At 36.5% G+C, this 24,159-nt stretch overlaps 1 protein-coding gene across 4 annotated transcripts in view; it reads right to left on the bottom strand.

Moving 5' to 3' along the window:
- The window catches only part of ITGAV (integrin subunit alpha V), a 115,523-nt gene that overhangs the window by 79,761 nt on the left and 11,603 nt on the right, over nt 1-24,159 (bottom strand). For all 4 annotated transcript variants that reach the window (XM_072612597.1, XM_072612595.1, XM_072612596.1 and 1 more), the window contains exon 2: nt 15,308-15,435. In XM_072612597.1, coding sequence (XP_072468698.1) covers nt 15,308-15,435 — 128 coding nt within the window. The remainder of the gene's footprint in view (nt 1-15,307; nt 15,436-24,159) is intronic.

Raw genomic sequence — 24,159 nt, 5'->3', positions numbered from 1 at the left:
TTTTAATCTGCCACTCAGAGGCTAAAGTTTCTTATTCTTTTCCAAAGCTCAAAGAACACCTTTTGAGAGTATGAGAAAACTTCACCTTCTCTGTAAACTAAATGAAACTTAAGGCTAAGTGGGAAAAGACTACAAGAGTTAATACTGTAGTCCTCTGGAAGTCATAAGTATTGCAAAACATTTGGTTTCCTTTTATTACTACATAATGCATGCATGTGTACAATCTGAATGACTTCAGCCAACGTTGAGATGATCTGGGTCACTGGACGCATTTTTGTTCAGGAAAAAAAAAATCATTACATGACTTTTTAAAACAACGCCACTCCCCAGTTCGCCCAGCAAAAGAAAATAGGTCATTCATAATATACATATTAGACTTAGCACATGTTTAGTACCTTTAACCATAGTGCCATAATCACTTTTTAGATACTTCCTTAAACAGGTTTTTCTTCTAAGAGCATTTTCTTAATATAATTTGTCTCTTTATAAAGAAAACAGGGTCCCTATTAAGACTATTTACATCTCTGCAATGTTATGAAAGACCCTTTCAGTCTTCTTGAACATATATCATTTCCCTATAATTTGAGGTAAGTGAAAATAAATTAGACAGATTTGGATTTATTCACTTTCTTTCTTGCAGTGAATTCAAAAGAATCTATTTCTCCCTGTAACCCCCACCACCAATTTCCTATTCATCCAGTCACTAAAAAGAAGATAAAAAGGACTGTGACTCCAGAGTAAAATTATCCATTTGACAAGTTCTTGGTGAATCTTAACGTCAATTCTTTTGAATTTTGAAACACAGCTGTAAAGAATCTTTACTAGCAGAAAGGCAGGACATATATAAGCCTCAACTAGAGTTCAATCTTTATGAAAGATTTTACAGTATAAATTACTAAACCTACTGTTCTTTGTGACTCTGGGGATCAAAAAAAAATTTTTTTTTTCATTTGGCAAATCACCTTTGTGAAAAGAAAGTTCTTTAAGAAATACATCTCCATGGATTCCAAAATATAATTATGGTAATAACTTTCTCTAATCAAATGTCAATATTATTTGATTTTCACATTTCTAAGTTTTGTTTATCAAATTAATATAGAAATAAGATGCTAATATGTGAAGTCAACAAGCAGTGTTAATCACTTTCTATGAATCAGGTATTGTTCAAAAGTGCTGAGAATATAAATATAAGCCAAAAAAAGTCTTTGCTATCAAGGTGCTTGATAGTAAATTCTAATGGGAAAAGACCACACATAAAAGGAAGCTAAAAGCAGGGTGGATGGGATGTTGGAGAAGGAAATTCAGAGAATTAGGAGTAGAAAATGGTAAGGAATGAAGGAGCGAACATGATGATACCAGGTACTTCCTTTAAATGAAGGTTGTTTAAGGAACTGACCAGAGGAAGGTCCTGTAAGGGAAGAAAGATCTTGCAGGATGAGGAACCCACAAAGACACGGGCATATTTCATGGTGATGACTGCTGGAACATCATGGTAAGGAAAACACACACACACACAAACACACAACCTTCATATGATCATACCACAGGAAAGCTAGGCATCAATGTCACTCATCTCTCATCTAGCATTCTCATAGACCTGGTAGAAGTTCAACAGTTCAACAGCTATTTTAATCTATATATTCCCAGAGTTCCTCAGTATTAAGTAGTGGTAATAATTCTGGGACTTATCCCTGGCCTATTGATTGATTCCAGAATTATTGATTCCAGAAAAAATTATAAAGTTAAAATATACTAGAACTGCTGCTTAAGAGAGAGCCAGAGACACTTTAAGAATTTTTAATAATCATATCAAAAGTCTGGCTTAACCAGAAATTCAAAGCATGATAGAGCTTACAGAGTTGTGATGACACTATCTGAGATTTTCCAGGGAGAGAAATGAAAACAGTGATAAGTGATAGCCCCAATAAACTAACCAACTTGTGGCTAAAACACTGGTCCTGGAGCCAGGAAAACTCAAACTAAAAATCTGACCTCAGATACTTACTAGTTGCATGACCCTGGGCAAATCACAACCCCATTTGCCTCAGTTTATCAACTACAAAATGTAGTGGAGAAGGAAATGGCAAACCACTCGAGTACCTTTGCCAAGAAAACTCAAAATGGGGTCAAAAAGAGTCAGACACGACTGAAATGACTGAATAACAAGCCTCAAGAAAACTAGATGAAGACTAGCAGCAGACTGAGTAGACCCACTGTAATGAACTTACAAGAGGCATGGACAAAAGTCACAAAGAAGGAGAAAAGGACCCAAAACCAAGAAATCAAGGATCTGCTGAAGAAGCTGCAAATTGTATATTTTTTTCTTTAGGTCATGTGTCCCAAAGCTTAGAAGTGCAATGGCAAAGGAGAAGGTGTCAGAAAATTCTATTTTTTTTTTATCCTTTCCTTACACTTCCCAAATTCTTCAGGAACTTAGAGATATATATATCCTTTTTTTCTTAAAGCAGTTGGGGTTAAGTGACTTGTCCAGAGTCACACAGCTTATAAGTGAGGCCTGATTTGAACTCAGATCTTCCTGACTCCAGGGCCAGCACAGATAGACTCTAAGAGGAAAAAATAGGTTCTCTTATTTTTATGTTCACAAAAAGTTGCTATGAATCTCTGTTCTTACTGACTACACACCACCAAGTTAGAAAGGGCTGCTGGCTTTGCAGTTCACATTCTGAATCATTTCTTTTCCACACCAGTGAACAGAGCTGGAGCAGCTCATCATGGCTTTAATGCTCTTGTATTTGTAGGTCAAAGATAACGGCCTTTCTACAATCACTTAGTCTTTTGGATTATTCAGTGCTATAGAAAAGGAAACCAGTGTAGGCTGTTATCTATTAAAAAAAAAAAAAAGACATACATGTCTTTAAAAATAAGGTTTTAAGTTCCCACAGTGCTTATAGCTTGGAGCTTATATTTAATACACAAAGAAACTTTAGTTCATACATCCAGGAGCATTCAAATTGTTCAGGCTTATCACTGGCATTTTTCTAGAGCATTACACGTCCTATCACATCATTGTCTTGGCTGATTTGTCAAATGTGTCATAAGTCAGATTCCTAAGGAATAACATGAAAAAGCAGACCATTAAAGGAATGGGAAGCATCAGTGTTCCTCACATTACTACAGATCATACTGAAAGTCTTTGAAACAGGCATCTCTGGAAGAAGTACCTGTCACAAAAATGAATACTTCCCTAAATATTTATATTAGAAGGATTTTTAAAAGCCTTCCCAATTGGCTGAAAATAAAGTTGTGTCCAGCTTTAAAATTAAATTTAATATAAAATGTCCCTTACAGAATACAGCATTGTCTTAGGGTGAAACAAATGCTAAAAGAAAAACATGCAGAATATTAATAACACTTACTATGAAGCACAAGAAGGGGAATACTGGACAAATGACAGAATGTGGATCATATGAAAGTATCTAAAGCCCTGGATCCATTTCAGGATTTTCTGATTTGTTAGAATATTTCACATTTGACTTTTTCTTCCTTCCTTCATTAAACATTTGACAGCATTATGGTATAAGTAATTGGGACTGTTAAGTAGATATCTGGCCCTATCATGAACTTGACAAATATTGGAGAAGTTGTTTAATTTCTTAAACTTCTCTGCATGTCTTTCCTCATTTATCATTTTTTCCTTTTTATTTTATTAATAGAGCAATCTTCTGTGGGTCCCCCACCTCTAGTTAGCAGCTGCATATGTGAAGTTATGTGAGAACTGAGAAAAACCCCTTACATTTACATTGAGAGGAGAGTACCAAGCCATCTATTGTAACAATATAAGCCAAAATGCCCTAGTAGTACCAGATTTCAAACTACATTACAAAACAACAATCATCAAAATAAATTTGATATTGGCTAAGAAATAAAGTTGTAGATCCATGGAATATATTAGGTACACAATACACAATAGTAAGTGACCACAGTAATCTAGTGTTTGATAAGCCCAAAGATCCAAGTTTTGGTAGCCAAGACTCACCAGTTGACAAAAACTGCTAGGAAAACTGGAAAGCAGTTTGGCAGAAATTAGGCAACGACCAACATCTCACATCGTATATCAAAATAAGGTCAAAATGGATAAAGGAAACATGAAGCCATGAAACATGAAGTCATCACATTCGACTAAAGGAAGGAATAAAATGCACACTCATTTTGGTATGAAAACCTATCTTACAATACAGGAAAGTGGGGGAGAAGGGGATAAGCAGGGTGGGGGGGATGATGGAAGGGAGGGCAGTGGGAGGAGGGAGCAATTACAAGTCAACACTCTTGGGGAGGGACAGGATCCAAAGAGAGAATAGAAGCAATGGGGGACAGGATAGGATGGAGGGAAATATAGTTAGTCTAACACAACATGACTATTATGGAAGTCATTTGCAAAACTACACAGATATGGCCTATATTGAATTGCTTGCCTTCCCAAAGGAATGGGTGGGGAGGGAGGGATGAAGAGAAGTTGGAACTCAAAGCAGTTTTAGGAACAACTGCTGAGTATTGTTCTTGCCACTAGGAAATAAGAAATACAGGTAAAGGGTTATAGAAAGTTATCTTGCCCTACACGACAAAAGAGAAGATGGGGACAAGGGAAGGGAGGGATGATAGAAGGAAGGGCAGATTGGTGATAGGGGCAATTAGAATGCTTGGCATTTTGGGGTGAGGGGAGGGAAGAAATGGGGAGAAAATTTGGAAACCAAAATTTTGTGGAAATGAATGTTGAAAACTTAAATAAATAAATTTAAATTAAAAAAAAGAAACTACCAAAAAAAAAACCCCAAAAAATATATGTATCTGTAGAGTCACTGTGTAAATACTATAAGGAAAAGTTACTCTGTCAGATTCATCCTTGACTACTGGGCACTCTTGAATCCAATTTAATAGTATTTGCTAGCCATCCTAATAAATTAATCATGCCTGGAAAAAAAATGGATAAATGATTTAGACGTAAAAGGTGATAGCACTCACCAGCTGACAAAATTGAGGAAATGCAGCCAAAATTAGAAGGATAGAAGTTTACAGCAAGTCTCTCTGATTAAGATCTAATATGTCAAATATGTAGGAAACTGAGCCAAATTTACAAAACTACGAGACATTTAACAACTCATAAATGGTCAAAGCATAAGAAGAAGCAGTTTTCAGAAGAGATCAAAGCTATCAATAGTCACATTTTTAAAAGTGTTCTAAATCACAATTGATTGGAGAAATACAAATTAAGACAACTCAGAGGTGCCACCTCACACCTATCAGATTGGCTAACGTGACAGAAAATGAAAATAATAAATGCTGGAAGGGATGTGGAAAAATAGGTCCATTATGGAGGAATTGTGAACTGCTCCAACCATTCTGGAAAACAATTTGGAACTATGCCCAAAAGGTTCTGAAATATCTCTACTATGACTTTACACAAAAGAAATCAAAGAAAAGGGCAAATGACCTATATATACAAAAGTATCATAGTTGTTCTTTTTTGTGATGGCAAACTGTGGATATGTCCATCAATTGGGGAACAGATAAGCAAGTTGTGGTATATGATTGTGATGGAATACTACTGTGCTATAAGAAATAACAAACAGGATGTTTCCAGAAAAACCTGGGAAGACTTACATGAAGTCATGCAAAAGTGAAGTTAGCAGAACCAGAACATTGTACACAGTAACAGCAATACGTAATGATGATCGACTGTGAAAGATGAAGCTACACTGCTGAAGACAATGATCCAAGACAATTTCAAAGGACTCACGATGAAAAATGTTATCTACCTCCAGAGAGAGAACTAATGAATTCTGAGGGAAGATTGAAGGATTTTTTTTCTACCTTATTTTCTTGTTGTTTTTGTTTTATTTTGTTTTTGCAACATGGCTAATATGGAAATATGTTTTGCATGACTCCAGATGTATAATTGCTATTATACAGTTTGCCTTCTCAATGGGAAGGGGAAAGAAGGGCAGGAAGGAGATAATTTGGGATCAAAAATGTTTTAAAATCAACGTTAAAAATAAATCAAAATTAAAGGAAAAAAATTTAACCCAGGGGTCACATTGATGATGAGGATTAAATGGTCATTAAATGAATTAATTTCCTTAGAAAAAAAGATTGGATAAGTTAGCATTATTGTGGCAACATAGAAGAGGAAACCTGTGAGTTCCTTGGGAGTACCTTTATTTGCATCTTCAGTGCTTTTAACAGAGTTCTTGGCACAAAGTAGTATTTAATAAATGCTCGTTGATGTACTAACTGACCACTGAGTTGTAGTGCCAGAAAAGAAAGAATAGTATCCCTAGCCCTTTAAGAAAGGACTTTATTTTCAGTCCATTTCACATAATTGAGAACCTACACACACCTTCCACATCACCCTCTCCAGCTTTTCCTTTCTGCCAAATTCCTTCTCTGGAATGGTAACCAATCAGCAAGGAAATTCAGGATTGGGTTGGGGATAAGAAATTATACCAAAAAGAAAATCATTCCACTCAGTCCTTCATCCTCTTTTGTCATTCAAACTCCATTATTATGTAAATCTTTGATGGATTTTTCTACAGATTATAGATATAGTTATTGTTGCTGTTTTTAAAGAACCCTATGGCTCAAACTTTTCTCTAAATGTAGGGTCAATATTTTTTGTGTTTAGAAATCTTTTTGGCTGTCTGGTGAAACACTGAACTCATTTTCAGAATAATTTTTAATAAATAATTTCACTTAGAAGTTACTGAAAATGAGTATGTAATTTTTTTTTGTTATCCACATTCCAGAATCTCCAAAATCTAAGAAAATCTGGACCAAAGGTCAAGAAACACTATCATAAAAAATATCACATATACTAATGAAAATAGAAGACAAAATCAAGAAAAAGAAAAATTAGCAAGAGTATTTTAATGAATTATAATTCAGAGAAGTAAAAAAAAAACCAAAAACCAGAAACTTCTACCACTGAAATGATTAATATTAACCATTGGTTTGGTTTACCTTTCTTCCCTGCATTCATAAACTAAACGGATCACTTGTATTTAAAAATCAAATAGTCAAACCTTAGGCAAATATTCCTAGAAATCTAGTTTTGAGGGCATGATCACTAGATTGGGAGATTAAAAAGCTGTCTTCCACACATACCCCAAGCACTAATTGCCTCTGATAACACTGAGAAAGTCAATGATTCTTCCTGGGCCTACACTTTCTTATCTATGAAATGAAAACATTACATTCTTCTCCTCTTTCTTATACTCTACTGAAGAAACTCAGCATGTTATAAAGAGTTAAACTAGCCCTTTCCTTGAAAGAATAGGCCTGGCTCTATGAGTAAAGAGAATGTCACCTATCAGTATGATCTGAGAGACCAACACATGGAAATCTCACAAAGATGATATCTTAAGTTCCCATAATTTAGATTGCTCATTGAGAGCACTTTAAAGATTTATGCATTTTAAGAGAGAAACTTATGGTACCTTTGCCTTGGGGCAACACTGGTTTAGAGCACAGGACAGTCTGTCAAACTACAGAAGGATGGTAGAAGATTACAAATAATATTGCCTCTCTCCAAGAACTTAAGAAAGAGGGGAAAAAGAAGCCAGCAAAGTTGTTAATGAGATTCACTAGTGGGGTGGAGCCATGATGGCAGAATAGAAACAGCTCTCCCCACAAACCTCTCAAAAAAACTGTAAAACTGTAAAAAATGACTCTCAACAAATTCTAAGGCAGCAGAAGCCACAAAATGACAGACTGAAGCCCAAGACAACCTGGAAGATTGACAGGAAGGGTCTATCACACCAGGTTGGGAGCAGAATGCAGTTCCCCGTAGACCACACCAGCACAGATGGAGCTGGAGCAGACCTTAATGAACTGACTCACTGGCAGTGGGAGTGGTTTCCAGACTTCTCAACCCAGTAATGCCAAAGTCATTGGGAAGGGTCTCTCATTCAGTTGAGAAGTCAGCATGGTCAGGCCCCTGGCCTTGGCTCCAGCCTCAGCCCCAGCCCTAGCCCCAGTCCCAGAGCAGTGGCAGCCACTGCCAAAGCAGTGACTGCTTCTGGAGACTTGCACTTAAAAAAAGAGCTCAAAAGTCAAGTAATTGGCTGGGGAAATGAGCAAACAAGGTAAAAAAACAAATTATAGATTCTTACTTCCTCGGTGAAAAGGCATTTTCTTATGTTACTGGTGATGAGGAAGATCAAAACACACAACCAGAAGAAGACAACAAAGTCAAAACTCCTGAATCCAAAGCTTCCAAGGAAAATATTAATTGGTCTTAGGCCATGGAAGAGTTCAAAAAGGATTTTGAAAATCAAGTAAGAGAAGTAGAGGAAAAATTGGGAAGGAAAATGAGAGTGATGCAAGAAAATCATGAAAAATGAGTCAACAGATAGCTAAAGGAGACCCAAAAAAATGCTGAAGAAAATAACACCTTTAAAATTAGACTAATTCAAAAGGCAAAAGAGATCCAAAAAGTCAATGTGGAAAAGAATGCCTTAAAAAGTAGAATGAGCCAAATGGAAAAACAGGTCCAAAAACTCACTGAAGAAAATAACAACTTCAGAATTAGAATGGAACAAATGAAGCCAATGACTTTATGAGACATTAAGAAATTATCAAACAAAATCCAAACAATGAATAAAAGAGAGGACAATTTAAAGTATATCTCATTGGAAAAATAACTGACCCGGAAAATAGATCCAGGAGAGACAATTTTAAAATTATTGGCCTACCTGAAAACCATGATCAAAAAAAAGAGCCTAGACATCATCTATCAAGAAATTATCAAGGAAAAAGAGGCCTGGAAGGACTTCTATGAACTGATGCTGAGTGAAAGAAGCAGAACCAGGAGAACTTTGTACACGGCAACAACCACAGTGTGCAAGGAATTTTTCTGGTAGACTTAGACCTTCATAGCAATGCAAGGACCTAAAGAATTCCTACTGGATTCTTGAGGCAAAGTACCTTCCACATCCAGAAAAAGAACTATGGAACTGTATCTCAGAATGAAGCAGACCGTTTTCTCTTGTATTATGTTTTGCTTTGTTTTTCATGGTTTCTCTCATCTATTTTAGTTCTTCTATGCAACATGACTAAGGTGAAAATGTATTTAATAAGAATGTATGTGTAGAACCTATATAAGATTGTATGCCAACTCAAGGAAGGAAGGGGAAAGAAGAAGAGGGAGGGAGAAAAAAATCTAAAATATATGAAAGTGATTGTAGAAAACTGAAAACAAATTAATTAATTTTAAAAAATTATCAAGGAAAACTGCCTTGATATTCTAGAACCAGAGGGTAAAATAGAAATGGAAACAATCCACCAATCACCTCCTGAAAGAGATCCCAAAAGGAAAACCCCTAGGAACAAAATTTCAAAATTCCCAGGTCAAGAAGAAAATATTACAAGCAGCCAGAAAAAAACAATTCCAGTACAGTAGATACACAATCAGAATAACATAAGATTAAGCAGCTTCTACACTAAAGGATCAGAGGGCTTGGAATATGATATTCCAGAGGTCAAAGGAAGTAGGATTAAAACCAAGAATCACCTACCCAGAAAAACTGAGTATAATACTTCAGGGGAAAAAATGGAATTTCAGTGAAATAGAGGACTTTGAAGCATTCTTGTTGAAAAGACCAGAGCTGAATAGAAAATCTGACTTTCAAATGCAAGAATCAAGAGAAGTATGAATAGGTAAACAAGAAAGAGAAACCATAAGGGACTTGTTAAATTTGAACTGTTTACATTCCTACACGGAAAGATGATATTTGTAACTCATGAAACCTTTCTCAGTATTAGGGTAGTCAGAAAGAATAAATGTGTGTGTGTGTGTGTATGAATGTATATATGTGTGTATATGTATGTATATATGTATGTGTATGTATATATATATGGAGAGAGAGACTGAGGGCACAGAGTGAGCTGAATATGAAAGGATGATATCTAAAAAAGAAAATGAAGTGTTGAGAGGAATGTAGAAAAATGGAGAATGGAGAAAAAGAAAGGGAGCGGTAGAATGCAGTAAATCATCTCATAAAAGAGATAAGAGCAAGCTTTTACAATGGAGGGAAAGAGGGGGAAGGTGAGAGGGAATAAGTGAGCTTTCTTTTCACTGGATTTGGCTTCAGGAGGGAATGACATGCACACTCAATTGGGTATAGAAGTTTATCTTACCCTACAGGAAAGCAGGGGTGAGGGGGATAAGAGAGGGGGGACACTAGAAGGGATGGCAGATTGGGGGAAGGGGTAATTGGAAGCAAATACTTTTATAGAGGGATAGTTCAAAGGAAAGAAAAGAATAAATGGAGATCAGGACAGGATAGAGGGAAATAGAGTTAGTCTTTCACAACACGACTGTTGTGAAAGTGTTTTGCATGACTGCTCATGTATAACCAATATTGAATTGTTTGCCTTCTCAATGAAGGTGGGTAGGAGGGGGGAAAGGAAGAGAATGTGGAACACAAAGCTTCAAAAATGAATGTTAAAAATTGTTTTTACATGCACCTAAGAAATAAAATATATAGGCAATGGGGTACAGAAATCTATCTTGCCCTACAGGAAAATAGAAGGGAAAGGGATAAGGGGTGGGAGTAGTAGAGTGGTGATAGAAGGGAAGGCAGACTGCAGAAAAGAATAATCAGAATACATGCCATCCTAGAGTGTGAGGAGGGTGGAGATGGGGAGAAAACTTGAAATTCAAAATTTTGTGGAAGTGAATGTTGAAAACTGAAAATAAATAAATTTCATTAGAAAAAATATTTTTAATGTGACCCAATTATGCCAGATCATCCCTACTTATTTGGAGATGAAATTAGAAAGAGGGTAACAAACATATGGAACAGATTTGCCAGTATTTCTATACTATTATCAATTACAGTAAAACTTCTGAGTATAGACTCTTAACCACACAGCATCTGAAGTGTCACATGAGAAAGTAGAAACAATATTTAAGATTATGAAGTTACCAAGAACTTCTAGACTTCAGGAAGTACACAGACAAGAAATCTCTACCACAGGTAAAACAATAGCAAGCAGAGAGCAGGTGGAACTATATCTGTGAAACTATAAATTCCTTTTAATTACCTTGTCATGAATGAAATGCAACAAAAGTATAAACTCAGGCAATTCTCTGAGCACAATATCTTTTATTAACAGGGGTATGTTATCTGATAATAAAAGATGATTGTTGTGATAGAAATTCTGAGACAAAGTTCCAAGAATGATCAATTAGTTAGGATAGCAGTAACCTATACATTGGGTCATTTCTTTCTCAAGGAGTGAGGGATAGAGCCAGAGTGAGGGATAATAGGGCCTTTTAAACGTAAGTCTTCCTTTTGAGTGGCATGACAGTACATCATTTGGACCTCCCCTGCCAAAGGCAAGGCAATCTCAATTGGCAAACATGTTAATGAGGAGGTGGGTTAAGAGTTCTCAGCTCCTCTCTATTATTTCATCTTGGGAAGGGCAGGGGGAGAACTAATTCTCAGGTGATAGGATTAGTCTGCAGCTGGGAAAAGTGGACTGGCCTTCAGATGTGGCTGATTATACCCTTCTCTAACACTTAAGGAATGCTAGTTGCTTTATAAGACCCAGCTGATTCTAGCAATTTTGGCTAGAAAAACAGAAGCCATCTCCAAATCAGGTTTCTCCCATTTGGTCTATCCATGAAGACCAAATCACCCTTAACTTTGATTAGAAAGCAAGGACAGGAGACTTGTGCCCTAGGCTCAAAGTGGTTCTGTCTATGGGGTAAACAGAACTGAGGGTCCCACTTGGGAGTGGCCAAGTCTAAGCTGGTTAATGAGCAGATGCTTTGGGGGCTGGGAGCAATCACATCACTAGATCACACCTTTCAGAAACTGCCAGCCTTTCAGATGTGTGGTCTGACAAAATGAGAAAAAGGATGATGAAGTTATGTTGGTTATTAAATAATACAGCATAATATTAATTTAAAAAAACATTATTATTCACACAGTCATTCTCTTTGGCTGAAAAAATTACAGGGGTGATTACAGTCCATGAAGAATAAAATCACAGGTGACCCAAAGAGTAATCAAGAGCTACCTCTGTGGTAAGCATAGAAATATGTGTGCCCAGTCAAATAAATATATGTTCAGAATTGAGGTGGGTTGCTCATAAAAGGAAGGAAAGAATAACCAATGGTCAACTTGCATCCTGCAGTGTTATCTATAGAATGTCAGAAGACCCAAAGGAAAGCTCTCAAAGTTTAGGTAGACATTCTATTGAGAATTTGTGGCAAGATATAAACAAGAATCACATAGAATGAGAAACTATGAATGGATTGGAGTCTGTACTAGAAAGAGTACTCACACTGATAAGTCCACAAGTCCATTGTAGTCAGGTTAAATTACCTGAGAGAGAAGATAACAGTCAGCTAACACATCAATACAACTTATTTTTCTGATTAATCCACTGCCACCTTTGTCTCAAAAGTATTGGAACACATGAGAGATAAGCTCTGGTGGATGGGAAAAGGAAAGAGAAGGCTTGAAATATGAAACATGAAGTGAGGACCCTAAAGAGGGAGGGGGTTAGAGAACACCAAAAGTAGTAATCACTACCTAACGATTATGACAAAATCTCATGAATAGTTCATATGGAATGGAACCTACCACACAATACTATTCAAATGGAAGTGGGGGGAATGCATAAAATTGTTACTTCAATGAAGAAAAACCACTTTGGTATGAAAAAATCACTTTTATATTTTAAATGCTTGTTGATTGGTATATACAAAAATAAAATGAAAATGTATAATGGTTCTTAAAACTAAAATAAAGTTCCTACAAGACTTAAAAATAAAAAGTCTCTGAAATCAAGAGGGGAAATCATTTAGTGTTCAACTAACTTTTTAAAAGTCCAAGAAACAATGTTATGTATTGTCAAAACAAAAACACCAAGTACATTTTCCTTGAGCAACAGTGCATGGCAATGTGCTCAGACAAGCAGCGGGAAAATGGCTTAGTTAGGATTTATACTTAAGTCTAACATCTGGGCACATGTAAACATTCAAAGGATAAACTGATCCATAAAACTGTTGATCATCACAACAGATGTACATTCTTTATTGCTAATGTATGGTTTCTTTTCCCTTCCTCCTAAATGTCTGACGCCTCCAAGTCTCCTTTCATCTTTCACACTACTCTGAGTGTTTTGTGACTTCTCTGCCTTGTTAAAAATTCTATTCCGCTTATACCCAGGCTCTTCTTAATTATGCAAGGCAAGGCAACAAACTAAATATAAACATTCTCCTATATTAGAAATAGAAAATTTTCAAGTCTACATGGGATGAAATATCCTATCTAGTAGTTATACATTTTTTTTCTACTTCTCTTCTTTGAGTTATAAATTCTTAGAGGTCAGAAACCAGTCTTTGAAAACTGTTTAGATTTAAAATCATTATGTAATATCGAACTATACACAAAGTTTCAAAATTTCTGATCATACTGCTAGTTGGCTCTGCATGCTCACTTGATTTTTTTTTCTTTATTTTAGAGGAAAGGACAAAATTAATCCTTTCGAGATCAGGGGTTCTTAAACCTACGATCATTCAACTTGGCTTTTTTTTTTTTTTTAAACTATTTTGATAGTTATTTTCCTTTGTGATTCTAGGCATTTAAAAGTACTATTCTGAGAAGTGGTCCATCACTTCATGATACTGTCAAACACTGGAGTAAAAACTTATTTTCAAATGCACTTAATCCTGCTTGCCAACAGGTTCAGAACTCATAACAACTAACATGTTCAATTGCTGAAACTACATTTTGAAAATATAACATAAAGAAACTAAAATATGATTGTTTCCAGATTCACATTTCATTGAACTGTGAGTTCACTGAATGAACACTGGGCCAAATACCTGAAAGAATAGTCCCTATATTACTGTGTGCTGCACTGTAATCTCTGAAGCCAAATAAACAAACATATCTGAACAAGTCCAGCCTGCCAAAACTGAAATGTGGTGTGCTTCATTTTAAAAGTATACATGTTCTTCTGGCAGACACACATGCTCCGACCTGTAACACTCTGAATCACAGGTGTTTCCCCATTTGCTGTAAAACTTAGCCTACTCACTCACAGTTGGGTTTTTCCGATTGTTAGCCTAAAGCAAGATATGAAAAAAAGAATTTAATGTAGATGGGTTCAAGTAGAGGAAAAAAAAATCTCCTGTGTTTTCCACTAACCACAGCAAAACTAGTGGAAAACAATTTTGTAGGTGAGTACACACCCAAATAGAATAAAAATATCAATTAGTGATCTATGGTCAACTTATATTGACTCTATGGTTAGAACCAAAATGTTCTGAATGGAAAGTCAGTGTTCTCTTTAACATGGTCCTTTTTAGTTCCTAAATTCTAGTTCATATACACAAAGAATTTTAGAGCTAGAAAGAATCATCTTCAAATAGAAACATGGGTTATCTTTTTTACTTAGGCCTCTTGCTGGATGCTGACAATCATATCGAATCCTATTATAGACTTTGACAACTAATTACTAAAATTCCAGTCTCATAGAAATATTACAATATTTGTTTGAGGCTCATGAAGCTTTCTAATATACTGAGTCCTACTAGTGCACACTGAATCCTACATGTTTGTACTTCTATGTCTCTTTTACATCAAACATTGCTGCTTACAAGTGCCAAGAAAAGGTGAAATTTGAGCTTTACTACTTATCATTTTTCTATCCCCCCTCCCCACCTTATTCTACACTTCCACAATAATGGCACTGAGCTTTGTCCCAATGGATTATTATACTCTGATGTCATGAGAACAACAGAATTCCAATTTCCCAGAAAATTTTGGACTAGAAGAAGGACATACATTTTTGAAGCCTTAAAAACTTTCTTTTTTAATCACAAAAATATTCTTGAGTAACATAAAAAGATGTCTAACTGGTTTGGGTAGCACAAAACCAAGTTTTGAAAGATTCATACCTGTTGGAACTTGGTTTTTACTAGTAGTTGATGAATGAATACTTTAAATTGGCAGACACAGAATCCAAAATAATGTTTTGCTCTGCCTATAGACTTACTCTTTGGTCAGAATGGAGACCAAAAATACTATGGGAACATGAATTTTTTTCAGATTTTTTCAAAGTTCAGTGAGAATTATCACCTGAACATTTAAAACCTCCTAGGATATTAGTTGGGATAGGAGAATAAAGTGTATTTTAATACACTTTAAAATTCAGAAACATTCAAGGGGAAAAATTCCCATTTATAAGGATTAATTATTCAATTTAAGATAATTACTAAAATCTAGCAGCTGAATTATATTAAATGGAGGGTTAATTATCTCATATTTACCTGTTGAGTCAAATTCCACTGGCTGGCATACTCGATTAGAAGACCAGCTACACTTGAGCACTTGTCCTCCTTCTACAATGCCCGGTTGGGTAGTGTTTGCTTTGGGAGCTCCAACCAGAAGGAACATCCTTTAAAAAAACACACACACAGAAGGATTCAAGACTTGACATCCCACAAATTATAATAAAGCTTTCTAATAATGAAATGTGCAGTATTCTTTTGACAACTTTATCAAATATTAAATGTGGAGTAACCAAAATGTTGATAGATGCTATTTGTCATTCAGTTGTTTAGTCATGTCCAACTCACATGACTCCATGGACTTTTTGTCCATGGGGTTTTCTTGACAGATACTGGAGTGGTTCACCATTTCCTTCTCCAGTTTGTCTCCATTTTACAGATGAGGAATTGAGGTAAACAGGGGTTAAGTGACTTGCCCAGGGTCACACAGCTAGTAAGTATCTGAGGCCTGATTTGAATTCAGATCTTCTTGACTCCAGGCCCAGTGCTCTATACACTGCAACACTCTGCTGATTAGATACTATATCACAATGCAATATTGCCCTTTTCTTCTATTCGCTAGAATTCTATGGCATATATATCTAATATATCATACACAATATTTATTTTATCATGCTGAAAATTAACAGATTTGTACTGATTATGGATTCAGACTCATTTCAAGATTTTAAAAGATGTTTATTAAATTATTCTGGTTTATACTTTTCTGAGGAAAAACAAAAGTTTTCAAACTACCTTCCTAAGCGTAAGAAAGCTTCCTGAAAAATACAAAATTGGAGATTCGAAGAGATAAAAAAGAGAACTGAGAAACAACTGCAACAAGCTAAGAGGGTGAGAGGCAAGGTTGGGAAGTGCAAATCTCCTGCAAAAGAGCAGGGTGCAAACTGGAAAGGAAAAATTCAACAAAAGGAACCAAGAACAAATTTGCTTGATATATGTGAAAGAAGAAGTCGGAAAAGGAAGAAGTCAGAAAAGGGTGAGAAATGACAGAAATGGAGGAGCAACCACTGATTTTAACTCTGGAGCCTAATTTTACAAAGAGAAAGCTGATGCCTAGAAATATCATGGTCAAATAACTTGTTAAGAAACATGTTTTTAGAGGCAGAGCCAAGATGGCAGAGTAGAAAGACGCACATACACTAGCTCTTCCCCTATAGCCCATAAAATACCTGTAAAGAAAGACTCTCAACAAATTCTAGAGCAGCAGAAGCCACAGAACAACAGACTGGAGGAGATTTCCAGCCCAGGGTGACTTGAAAGGCTGATGGGAAAGGTCTGTTGCACTGGACTCAGAGCAGAGCCCAGCCCAGCCTTGGCTGCACGGCATGGCGCCAAGAAGAGGACCCAAGCAGGCCTCAGAGGTGGAATTCCCAGCAGCAGTAGCGGCACTTTGCTGATCCCTCAACCCACAGGCACCAAAGGTCAGTGAGGGGGTTTGTTCAACTGTCCAAGAAGGGAGCAGGGTCTTCCCATAGCTCTGGCCACAGGCAGCGGCAGCGGTGGCAGAGGCTGCGTCAGGCAGTAGCAGCTCCCACAGCAGCCTGTATCCATTGTTAGATTGTAAAACCCCTGGGGGACCTAAGCAGCTGATCCTTACCTCAACCCTGTGTGGCACCATGTAACACTCCTGGGGGAACTGAACAGCTGATTTTTATCTCACACTGAATGGTGTCCTGCCCCCCGCCTATAGCCCCTGGGGGAATTGAGCAACTTATCTGAATCTCAGCCTCCAGTGCTGGCTTGGTGAAACTGGAGGCCAGGTGGTTGTGGAGAGGAAACTCTACTACACACAGATTCTGGGCATAAAAGTTTTTTGTTGCTCCCAGACCAGTGTACACACTTGATTGTGCCACCTTAGAGGAACTGAGAACTTGCAGGTCCTCAAAGTATACCCTCCTCTTGACAAGGGACCCAAAAGTCAAGTAACTGGTTGGGAAAATGCCAAAAGGAAAAAAAAATAAGACAATAGAAGGTTATTTTCTTGGTGAACAGATATCTTTTCCCATCCTTTCAGATAAGGAAGAACAATGCTTACCATCAGGGAAAGACATAAAAGTCAAGGCTTCTGTATCCCAAATATCCAAAATAAATATTCAATGGTCTCAGGCCATGGGAGAGCTCAAAAACGATTTTGAAAATCAAGTAAGAGAGGTGGAGGAAAAATTGGGAAAAGAAATGAGAGAGATGCAAGAAAATCATGAAAAGCAAGTCAACAACTTGCTAAAGGAGACCCAAAAAAATGCTGAAGAAAATAACACCTTGAAAAATAGGCTAACTCAACTGGCAAAAGAGGTCCAAAAAGCCAATGAGGAGAAGGATGCTTTAAAAGTCAGAATTAGCCAAATGGAAAAGGAGATTCAAAAGCTCATTGAAGAAAACAGTTCTTTAAAAATTAGAATGGAGGCCAATGACTTTATGAGAAACCAAGAAATCACAAAACAAAACCAAAAAAATGAAAAAATAAAAGATAATGTGAAATATCTCATTGGAAAAACAACTGATCTGGAAAATAGATCCAGGAGAGGCAATTTAAAAATTACGGGACTACCTGAAAGCCATGATCAAAAAAAAGAGCCTACACATCATCTTTCATGAAATTATCAAGGAAAACTGCCCTTATATTCTAGAACCAGAGGGCAAAATAAATATTGAAAGAATCCACCGATCACCTCCTGAACGAGATCCAAAAAGAGAAACTCCTAGGAACATTATGGCCAAATTCCAGAGTTACCAGGTCAAGGAGAAAATATTGCAAGCAGCTAGAAAGAAACAATTTGAGTGTTGTGGAAATACAATCAGAATAACACAAGACCTAACAGCTTCTACATTAAAGAATCGAAGGGTATGTAATATGATATTCCAGAAGTTAAAGGAACTAGGACTAAAACTAAGAATCACCTACCCAGCAAAACTGAGTATAATACTTCAGGGGAAAAAATGATCTTTCAATGAAATAGAGGACTTTCAAGCATTCTTGATGAAAACACTCTTGGGGAGGGACAAGGTTAAAAGAGAGAATAGAAGAAATGGGAGGCAGGATAGGATGGAGGGAAATATAGTTAGTCTTACACAACATGACTATTATGGAAGTCATTTGCAAAACTACACAGATATGGCCTATACTGAATTGCTTGCCTTCCCAATGGGGATAGGGATGGGGATGGAGGGAGGAAGGAGGAAAAGTTGGAACTCAAAGTTTTAGTAACAATTGTTGAGTACTGTTCTTGCATACAACTGGGAAATAAGAAATACAGGTAATGGGATATAGAAATTTATCTTGCCCTACAAGACAAAAGAGAAGATGGAGATAAGGGAAGGGAGGGATGTTATAAGGGAGGGCAGATTGGTGGTAGGGGTAATTAGAATACTCGGCACTTTGGAGTGGGAGTAGGGGAGAGATGGGGAGAAAATTTGGAATTCAAAATTTTGTGGAAATGAATGTTGAAAACTTAAAATAAATAAATTTTAAAAAAAAAGAAACATTTTTAAGCAGTGATGCTCTGAATTAACCAGAAAAGATTCATAATAGAAGCCAAAAAATCATTCATGTGAGTACCCTCTGTATTCAGAAAACTGTTGTAAGTTTAAATAACACTCATATATTCACTTTTAGAACATCTGATGTTTAACTTATCAAAAAAAATTTTTTTCTCTTCACCTGGTACTTCTACTTAAATATGAAGAGAGGCCAGCTGAGAGAAAAAAATGCACTTAACATAATAGGTTTAGGCTATTCTCATTATAGTCAGTTTCTGGATTGTCAGTTTTATATCTGAGGAAAACTTATTCAAGGAAGACTTCTGAGAAGCCAAAAATTTTCCTTGTTAGTATTTTCAATTTGGTCTCCAATTTAAAAACTGCTTACAAGAAATATAACACCAATGACAGTATTACCTAAATTATTTTACTTATTCCTGTCATAGAGAATTACTAAAGCATTGTTTGAGAGAGCTAGGACTAGAAAAAATAATAACTATTCATGTAGAATAAGAAAAGGTCAAGAATCTCAAAGGGGAAATGATGAAAAAAAAGACTTCAAACTATACTACAAAGTAGTTATCATCAAAATGATTTTTTTGCTGTTTAGTTTTTCAGGCACATTTGACTCTTTGTGAGCCCATTTGGGGTTTTCTTGGCAAGAATACAATAGTGGTTTACCATTTCCTTCTCCAGTTCATTTTATAGATGAGGAATTGAGGCAAACAAGGTCAAGTGACTTCACAGGGTTACACAGTGTCTGAGGCCAGATTTGAATTCACGAAGTGGGATTTTTCTGACCAGTTCCTGTACTCTATACACTGTACTACCTAAATGCCCCAAAATGGTTTGGTACTGAAATATTAATTAGAGGAACAGATTAGGGCCATAACATGCAAAAGCAAAAAAATAAACCTTTATAGCCTAGTTTGGAAGAAATCCAAAGACCCCATTCACTATCTGACAAAAAAGGTTGTAAAACTGGACATCAGTTTGACAAAAATTAGGTTCAAATCAGTAGCTCACACCATATACCAAGATAAGTTTCAAATGGATACCTGACCCAAAAATAAAAGGTCACATTTTAAACAAATTAGAGGAGGAAGCACACAATTACCTTTTAGATCTATGGGCAGGGGAACCGTTCATGACCAAACATGGGATAAAAAGGATCCCAAAAGATTAAACTTACAATTCTGATTACATAAAAGTAAAAAAGGTTTTGTATAAGCAAATGATTGGAAAGGAAACAATATGTTATTGAAATAAATTTCATTTTAAAATTTTTTTAAGGGAAGCAGTGACCTGGGGAGATTTTTTTAAACAAATTTCTCTGATGAAGTTCTCAATTCCATCATCTATATGGAACAGATTCAATTTTGCAAGACTAAGAACCAACCTCCTTGTTAAATGGCCAAAACAATCAATTTTAAAGGAAAGCAATCCAAGTTAACCAAAGCATATGAAAAAAGTTCCAAAACATTAATAATTTAGAGAAATGGAAAGTAAAAAATTGATCAGCAAAACTGACAAAATATAGAAAATAACAAACGCTGACAGGAACTAAAGGAAAACTGGTACCCTGATGCACTGTTAGTGAAGCCGTGACTTGTTATAACCATTTTTGAGTGCAGTTTGGAACTATGTCCTATGTTTATACTTACATATCTATTTATAGCAGCATTTGTTGTGATGGCTAAGAATTGGAAACTATAGAGGTGCCTACCAATTGGGGAATGGCTGAACCAATTATGGTATATTAATGTACTATTACTCTATAAGAAATGATGGAGGGTTTAAAGAACCTGGAAAGATTCGTATGAAATGGTATAATACAAAGTGAACCAAGAGAATATTTTGCATGCTACAAACAACTTTGCAAAAATAAAGATTTTGGATGACTTAGAAACTCTGATCACTGCAGTGCTCAACCATGAATTCCAGAGGACCCAATGATAGGCAATGCCTCCCGCCTTTGCACAGAATTGATGGACTAAATAAGCAGAATGACACATGACGTTTTGGATATATCCAGCATGGGAATTTGTTTTGCCTGACTAAGCATATCTTTATTATTTTTAGGGAGAAGAAGAAAAAATAAATGCTTAATGATTGAAAAAGATAATTTAAAGTATTAAAAACTGATTTAAAATGTAGGGCTGGTGTAAGCGGTGTGTGTGTCTGGACTTGTGATTTCTTCTGTATGAGGAACTCCAGAAACAGAAATGTCTCCATTGGATCAGAGCAACAATACACCTGTAATCCTCTTATAACATTACCTAGAACACTGTCAGGTTAAGTAATGTGCCCATGGACATATAAGCAAACTATATCAAAGGCAAGTATTGACTGTAAAGCAGACCCGCTAGTTATCTTTTATCTAAATTTATCTACAATTGTTTACTTGAATTTGACCAACCTAAATTGGAATGTCAATTCAGCTGAAATTTTCATGGAGAAAGCCCACTTTCTATATGCCAAAAAAAAAGAGAGAGAAATAATTCACTTAAATCTTTTTACCAAAGGAAGCATATAAAATTGTTATGCACATTCACTTGAAAAAAGGAAGATCTAAACAAACCAGAATCAATCCAATTTTGTTTTATATTCATCTCTTTTAAATGCATTCATAGTGGGCAGAATTTGTCAGAAACTGATCAAGAATACTTAATAGTTAGTTGCATGAATCATTAAGTTACTGGAAGTCTTCTGAGTTTGAATTCACCTCCTACACTCAAATTCCTATTCATCTTAAAATGGACAAAAACAGAAAACAAAGACAAAGCCACTAACCAAAACCCAGCACAGTTTTTAAGTTGTATGCAAACATATTTACAGTTTGAGACTTCAAAACTTTCTCATCAGGATACAAATGTTGAATCCATGGCATAATGATAGATGAACTTTCCCCTTTTTCCCAGAACCATGCTTCCATTTTGGTCATCTCCCCACTATCTCCTCACCAGGGTGTCTATATTTGGCATCACTCATCTCTCCCCTCCTCCCACCAATGCAACCTCAGACTGTGATAGGTAATTTCTCTTTATTTTGCCTAGATCCAAGCCTCCATCCCACTTCCTGGCCATCTTTATACCATCTTATCCGTTGCCACCATCTCCCTTTTCCAACTCCCCTTTATGTGTTGTGTTTTCCCATTAGAATGTAAACTTCTACTTCCAGGGCACACAGAGGACCTCTTAAACCTCTCCAAAATAAGAATTATACCTAACAGATAAAACTGCTGCAGCTGTACAAGGTTTAAGCCCCCAGGAATCCTAAGGATGTAGCAACCAGATGAATTAACAACAAAGAAGGCTAATCCCTAAAGTGCTTGCCTAGCTCCCTCTCTTCCTCCACCATCCCCCAGGCTCTGGGGGCAACACTTCTTGTAATAGAACCCAATTCTGTCCCTCTTCTTTTACTCCCACCCAATGCACAGAAGCAGAGGTAGAAGTAAGTGGGAAGCTTGCCCTATTCAGGATTACAATTCAGCAACACATTATACCATAGTAGTGTTCAGCCACAGTACTAAAGAACTGAGGAAACAGTGACAGGGTGTCAGCATGTGTAGGGTTCCACCTGGCCTAAAGGAAACAGAACTAGCATCCAGCTGACACCAGCTCTATCTTAGCACTTGGAAAAGAAACCGAGGCCAATGAATAGTGAAATGCTAGGAGAGGAGGAGGCTAAGACAGTTTTAAGGTCCATCACTCCAGAAAACTGCTCTCAAAGTGGAAGAAGTCAGGAAGTAAATGATAGAAAAATAAAGAAAAAAAAGTCTGAAGTTACCAAATATATCAGAAGAAATGTCAGTTAAAAACCATGAACACATACAGATAAATCAGCAGGGAAAGATTTTAACAACAGAAGGGAACATGGCTCCCAAATCGGCTAAACAACAGATATCTCTAAATAAATATTTAAAGACAAAGGGAAATTAAGCAATACCTGATGACAGGATTTTATGGATTCTCAAAAGAGCATGGAACCAGAACAGGAGGCTCCCAAATGCTTCATCAAGAGAGGAATCAGAATTGTGAAAACATAATTAGTGGCCTGCACAGCAGAAATAATCAGCAAAATATAAAAGCTTGAATGACCAATGGCAAATCTCATCAAAGGAGTGAACAATTCTTTGGAATTAAAATATGAAGAAGCTGAAGGATGATCTGAAGGAAAAGAAGGAAAAAGCAATAATCTTAAAAGAAACTTGATCTTTATAAAAGTAAAACATTGATTTCAAAGACAAGATTCACCTAAACAACTTAAGATATAGGTCTCCCAAAAGAACATCACAAGTCAAAAAACCAGATCATAATGCAAGAAATAACACAAGAAAGATGCCTAGACCTTTGGACACAGGGCGTGGAGAGTGGGGAGTGCCAATACAGAGAACTGATAGATTGTCTCCTGGAAAAAAAAAAAGAATGTAAATTTCTTGAGAATAGCAACTGTCCTGCTCGCTGGTATTTGTATTCCTAGCACTTACCACAAGGCCTGACACATAGCAGGCACTTAATAAATGCTCCATCTTTCTAATGGAAAGCTTTGTGATGTTGGAAAAAATCACTTCACCTCTCTGGAAATCTGGAACCTCGGTAAAAATGAAGGGGTTGGTCTCAATGATTTCTTAGTCTCTCTTTAGTTCGATCCTATAATTGCAGAATGAATAATCTTGCATTTACATAAAAGATTTTACATAATTTACATAAAAGATTTCTTGACCAACTGTGCCTGAAACTAACCTTGCATACAGTTCTTATCAGTGTTAACACTTCCTACATCCCAGATAGGATGAAAGTTATTGGAGCATCCCACAGGGAAGTTAGAGGCCATCAGGGCCAGACCTCTCTTTTTAAAGAAAAAGAAACTGAGGCCAAGGGAGGTTGTGACCTGTCCAAGGTCATACAGGAAGTAAGCAGCAGATAAGGAAATTGAATCCATATCCTCTGACTCCAAATCCAGCATTTTCTCTATACTTCATTCACATGGTGTTTACATCCTAGTTTAGGCTCTCATCACCTTGCCTGGACTGTTACAATATCAACCTAATTGGTCTCCTTACTTCTACTCTCTCCCCGCTCTAGTCCATCTTCCACACAGCTGCTAAATCACTATTCCTAAAATACCATTCTGCTCATGTATTCTCCTGCTCTAAAAGCTCCAGGAGCTCCTAACTACCTCTAGGGTCAAATTCAAGCTCTTTTGCTTAGCCTTTAAAGCTCTTCACAATCTGGATTCAACTTACTTTCCCAGGTGTATTACTGATCATTGCTAGTCTACTTACTGTTCCTGGTCCATACCATTCCACCTCCCATATTCATTTCTTTGCACAAGCTGTCTTCCTCTTCTCC

Source organism: Notamacropus eugenii, chromosome 5 (assembly GCF_028372415.1).
Source record: "Notamacropus eugenii isolate mMacEug1 chromosome 5, mMacEug1.pri_v2, whole genome shotgun sequence".
NCBI classification, from domain to species: domain Eukaryota; kingdom Metazoa; phylum Chordata; class Mammalia; order Diprotodontia; family Macropodidae; genus Notamacropus; species Notamacropus eugenii.
The sequence above is the reverse complement of the archived record's forward strand: the minus strand, read 5'-3'. Positions and strand labels throughout refer to the sequence as shown.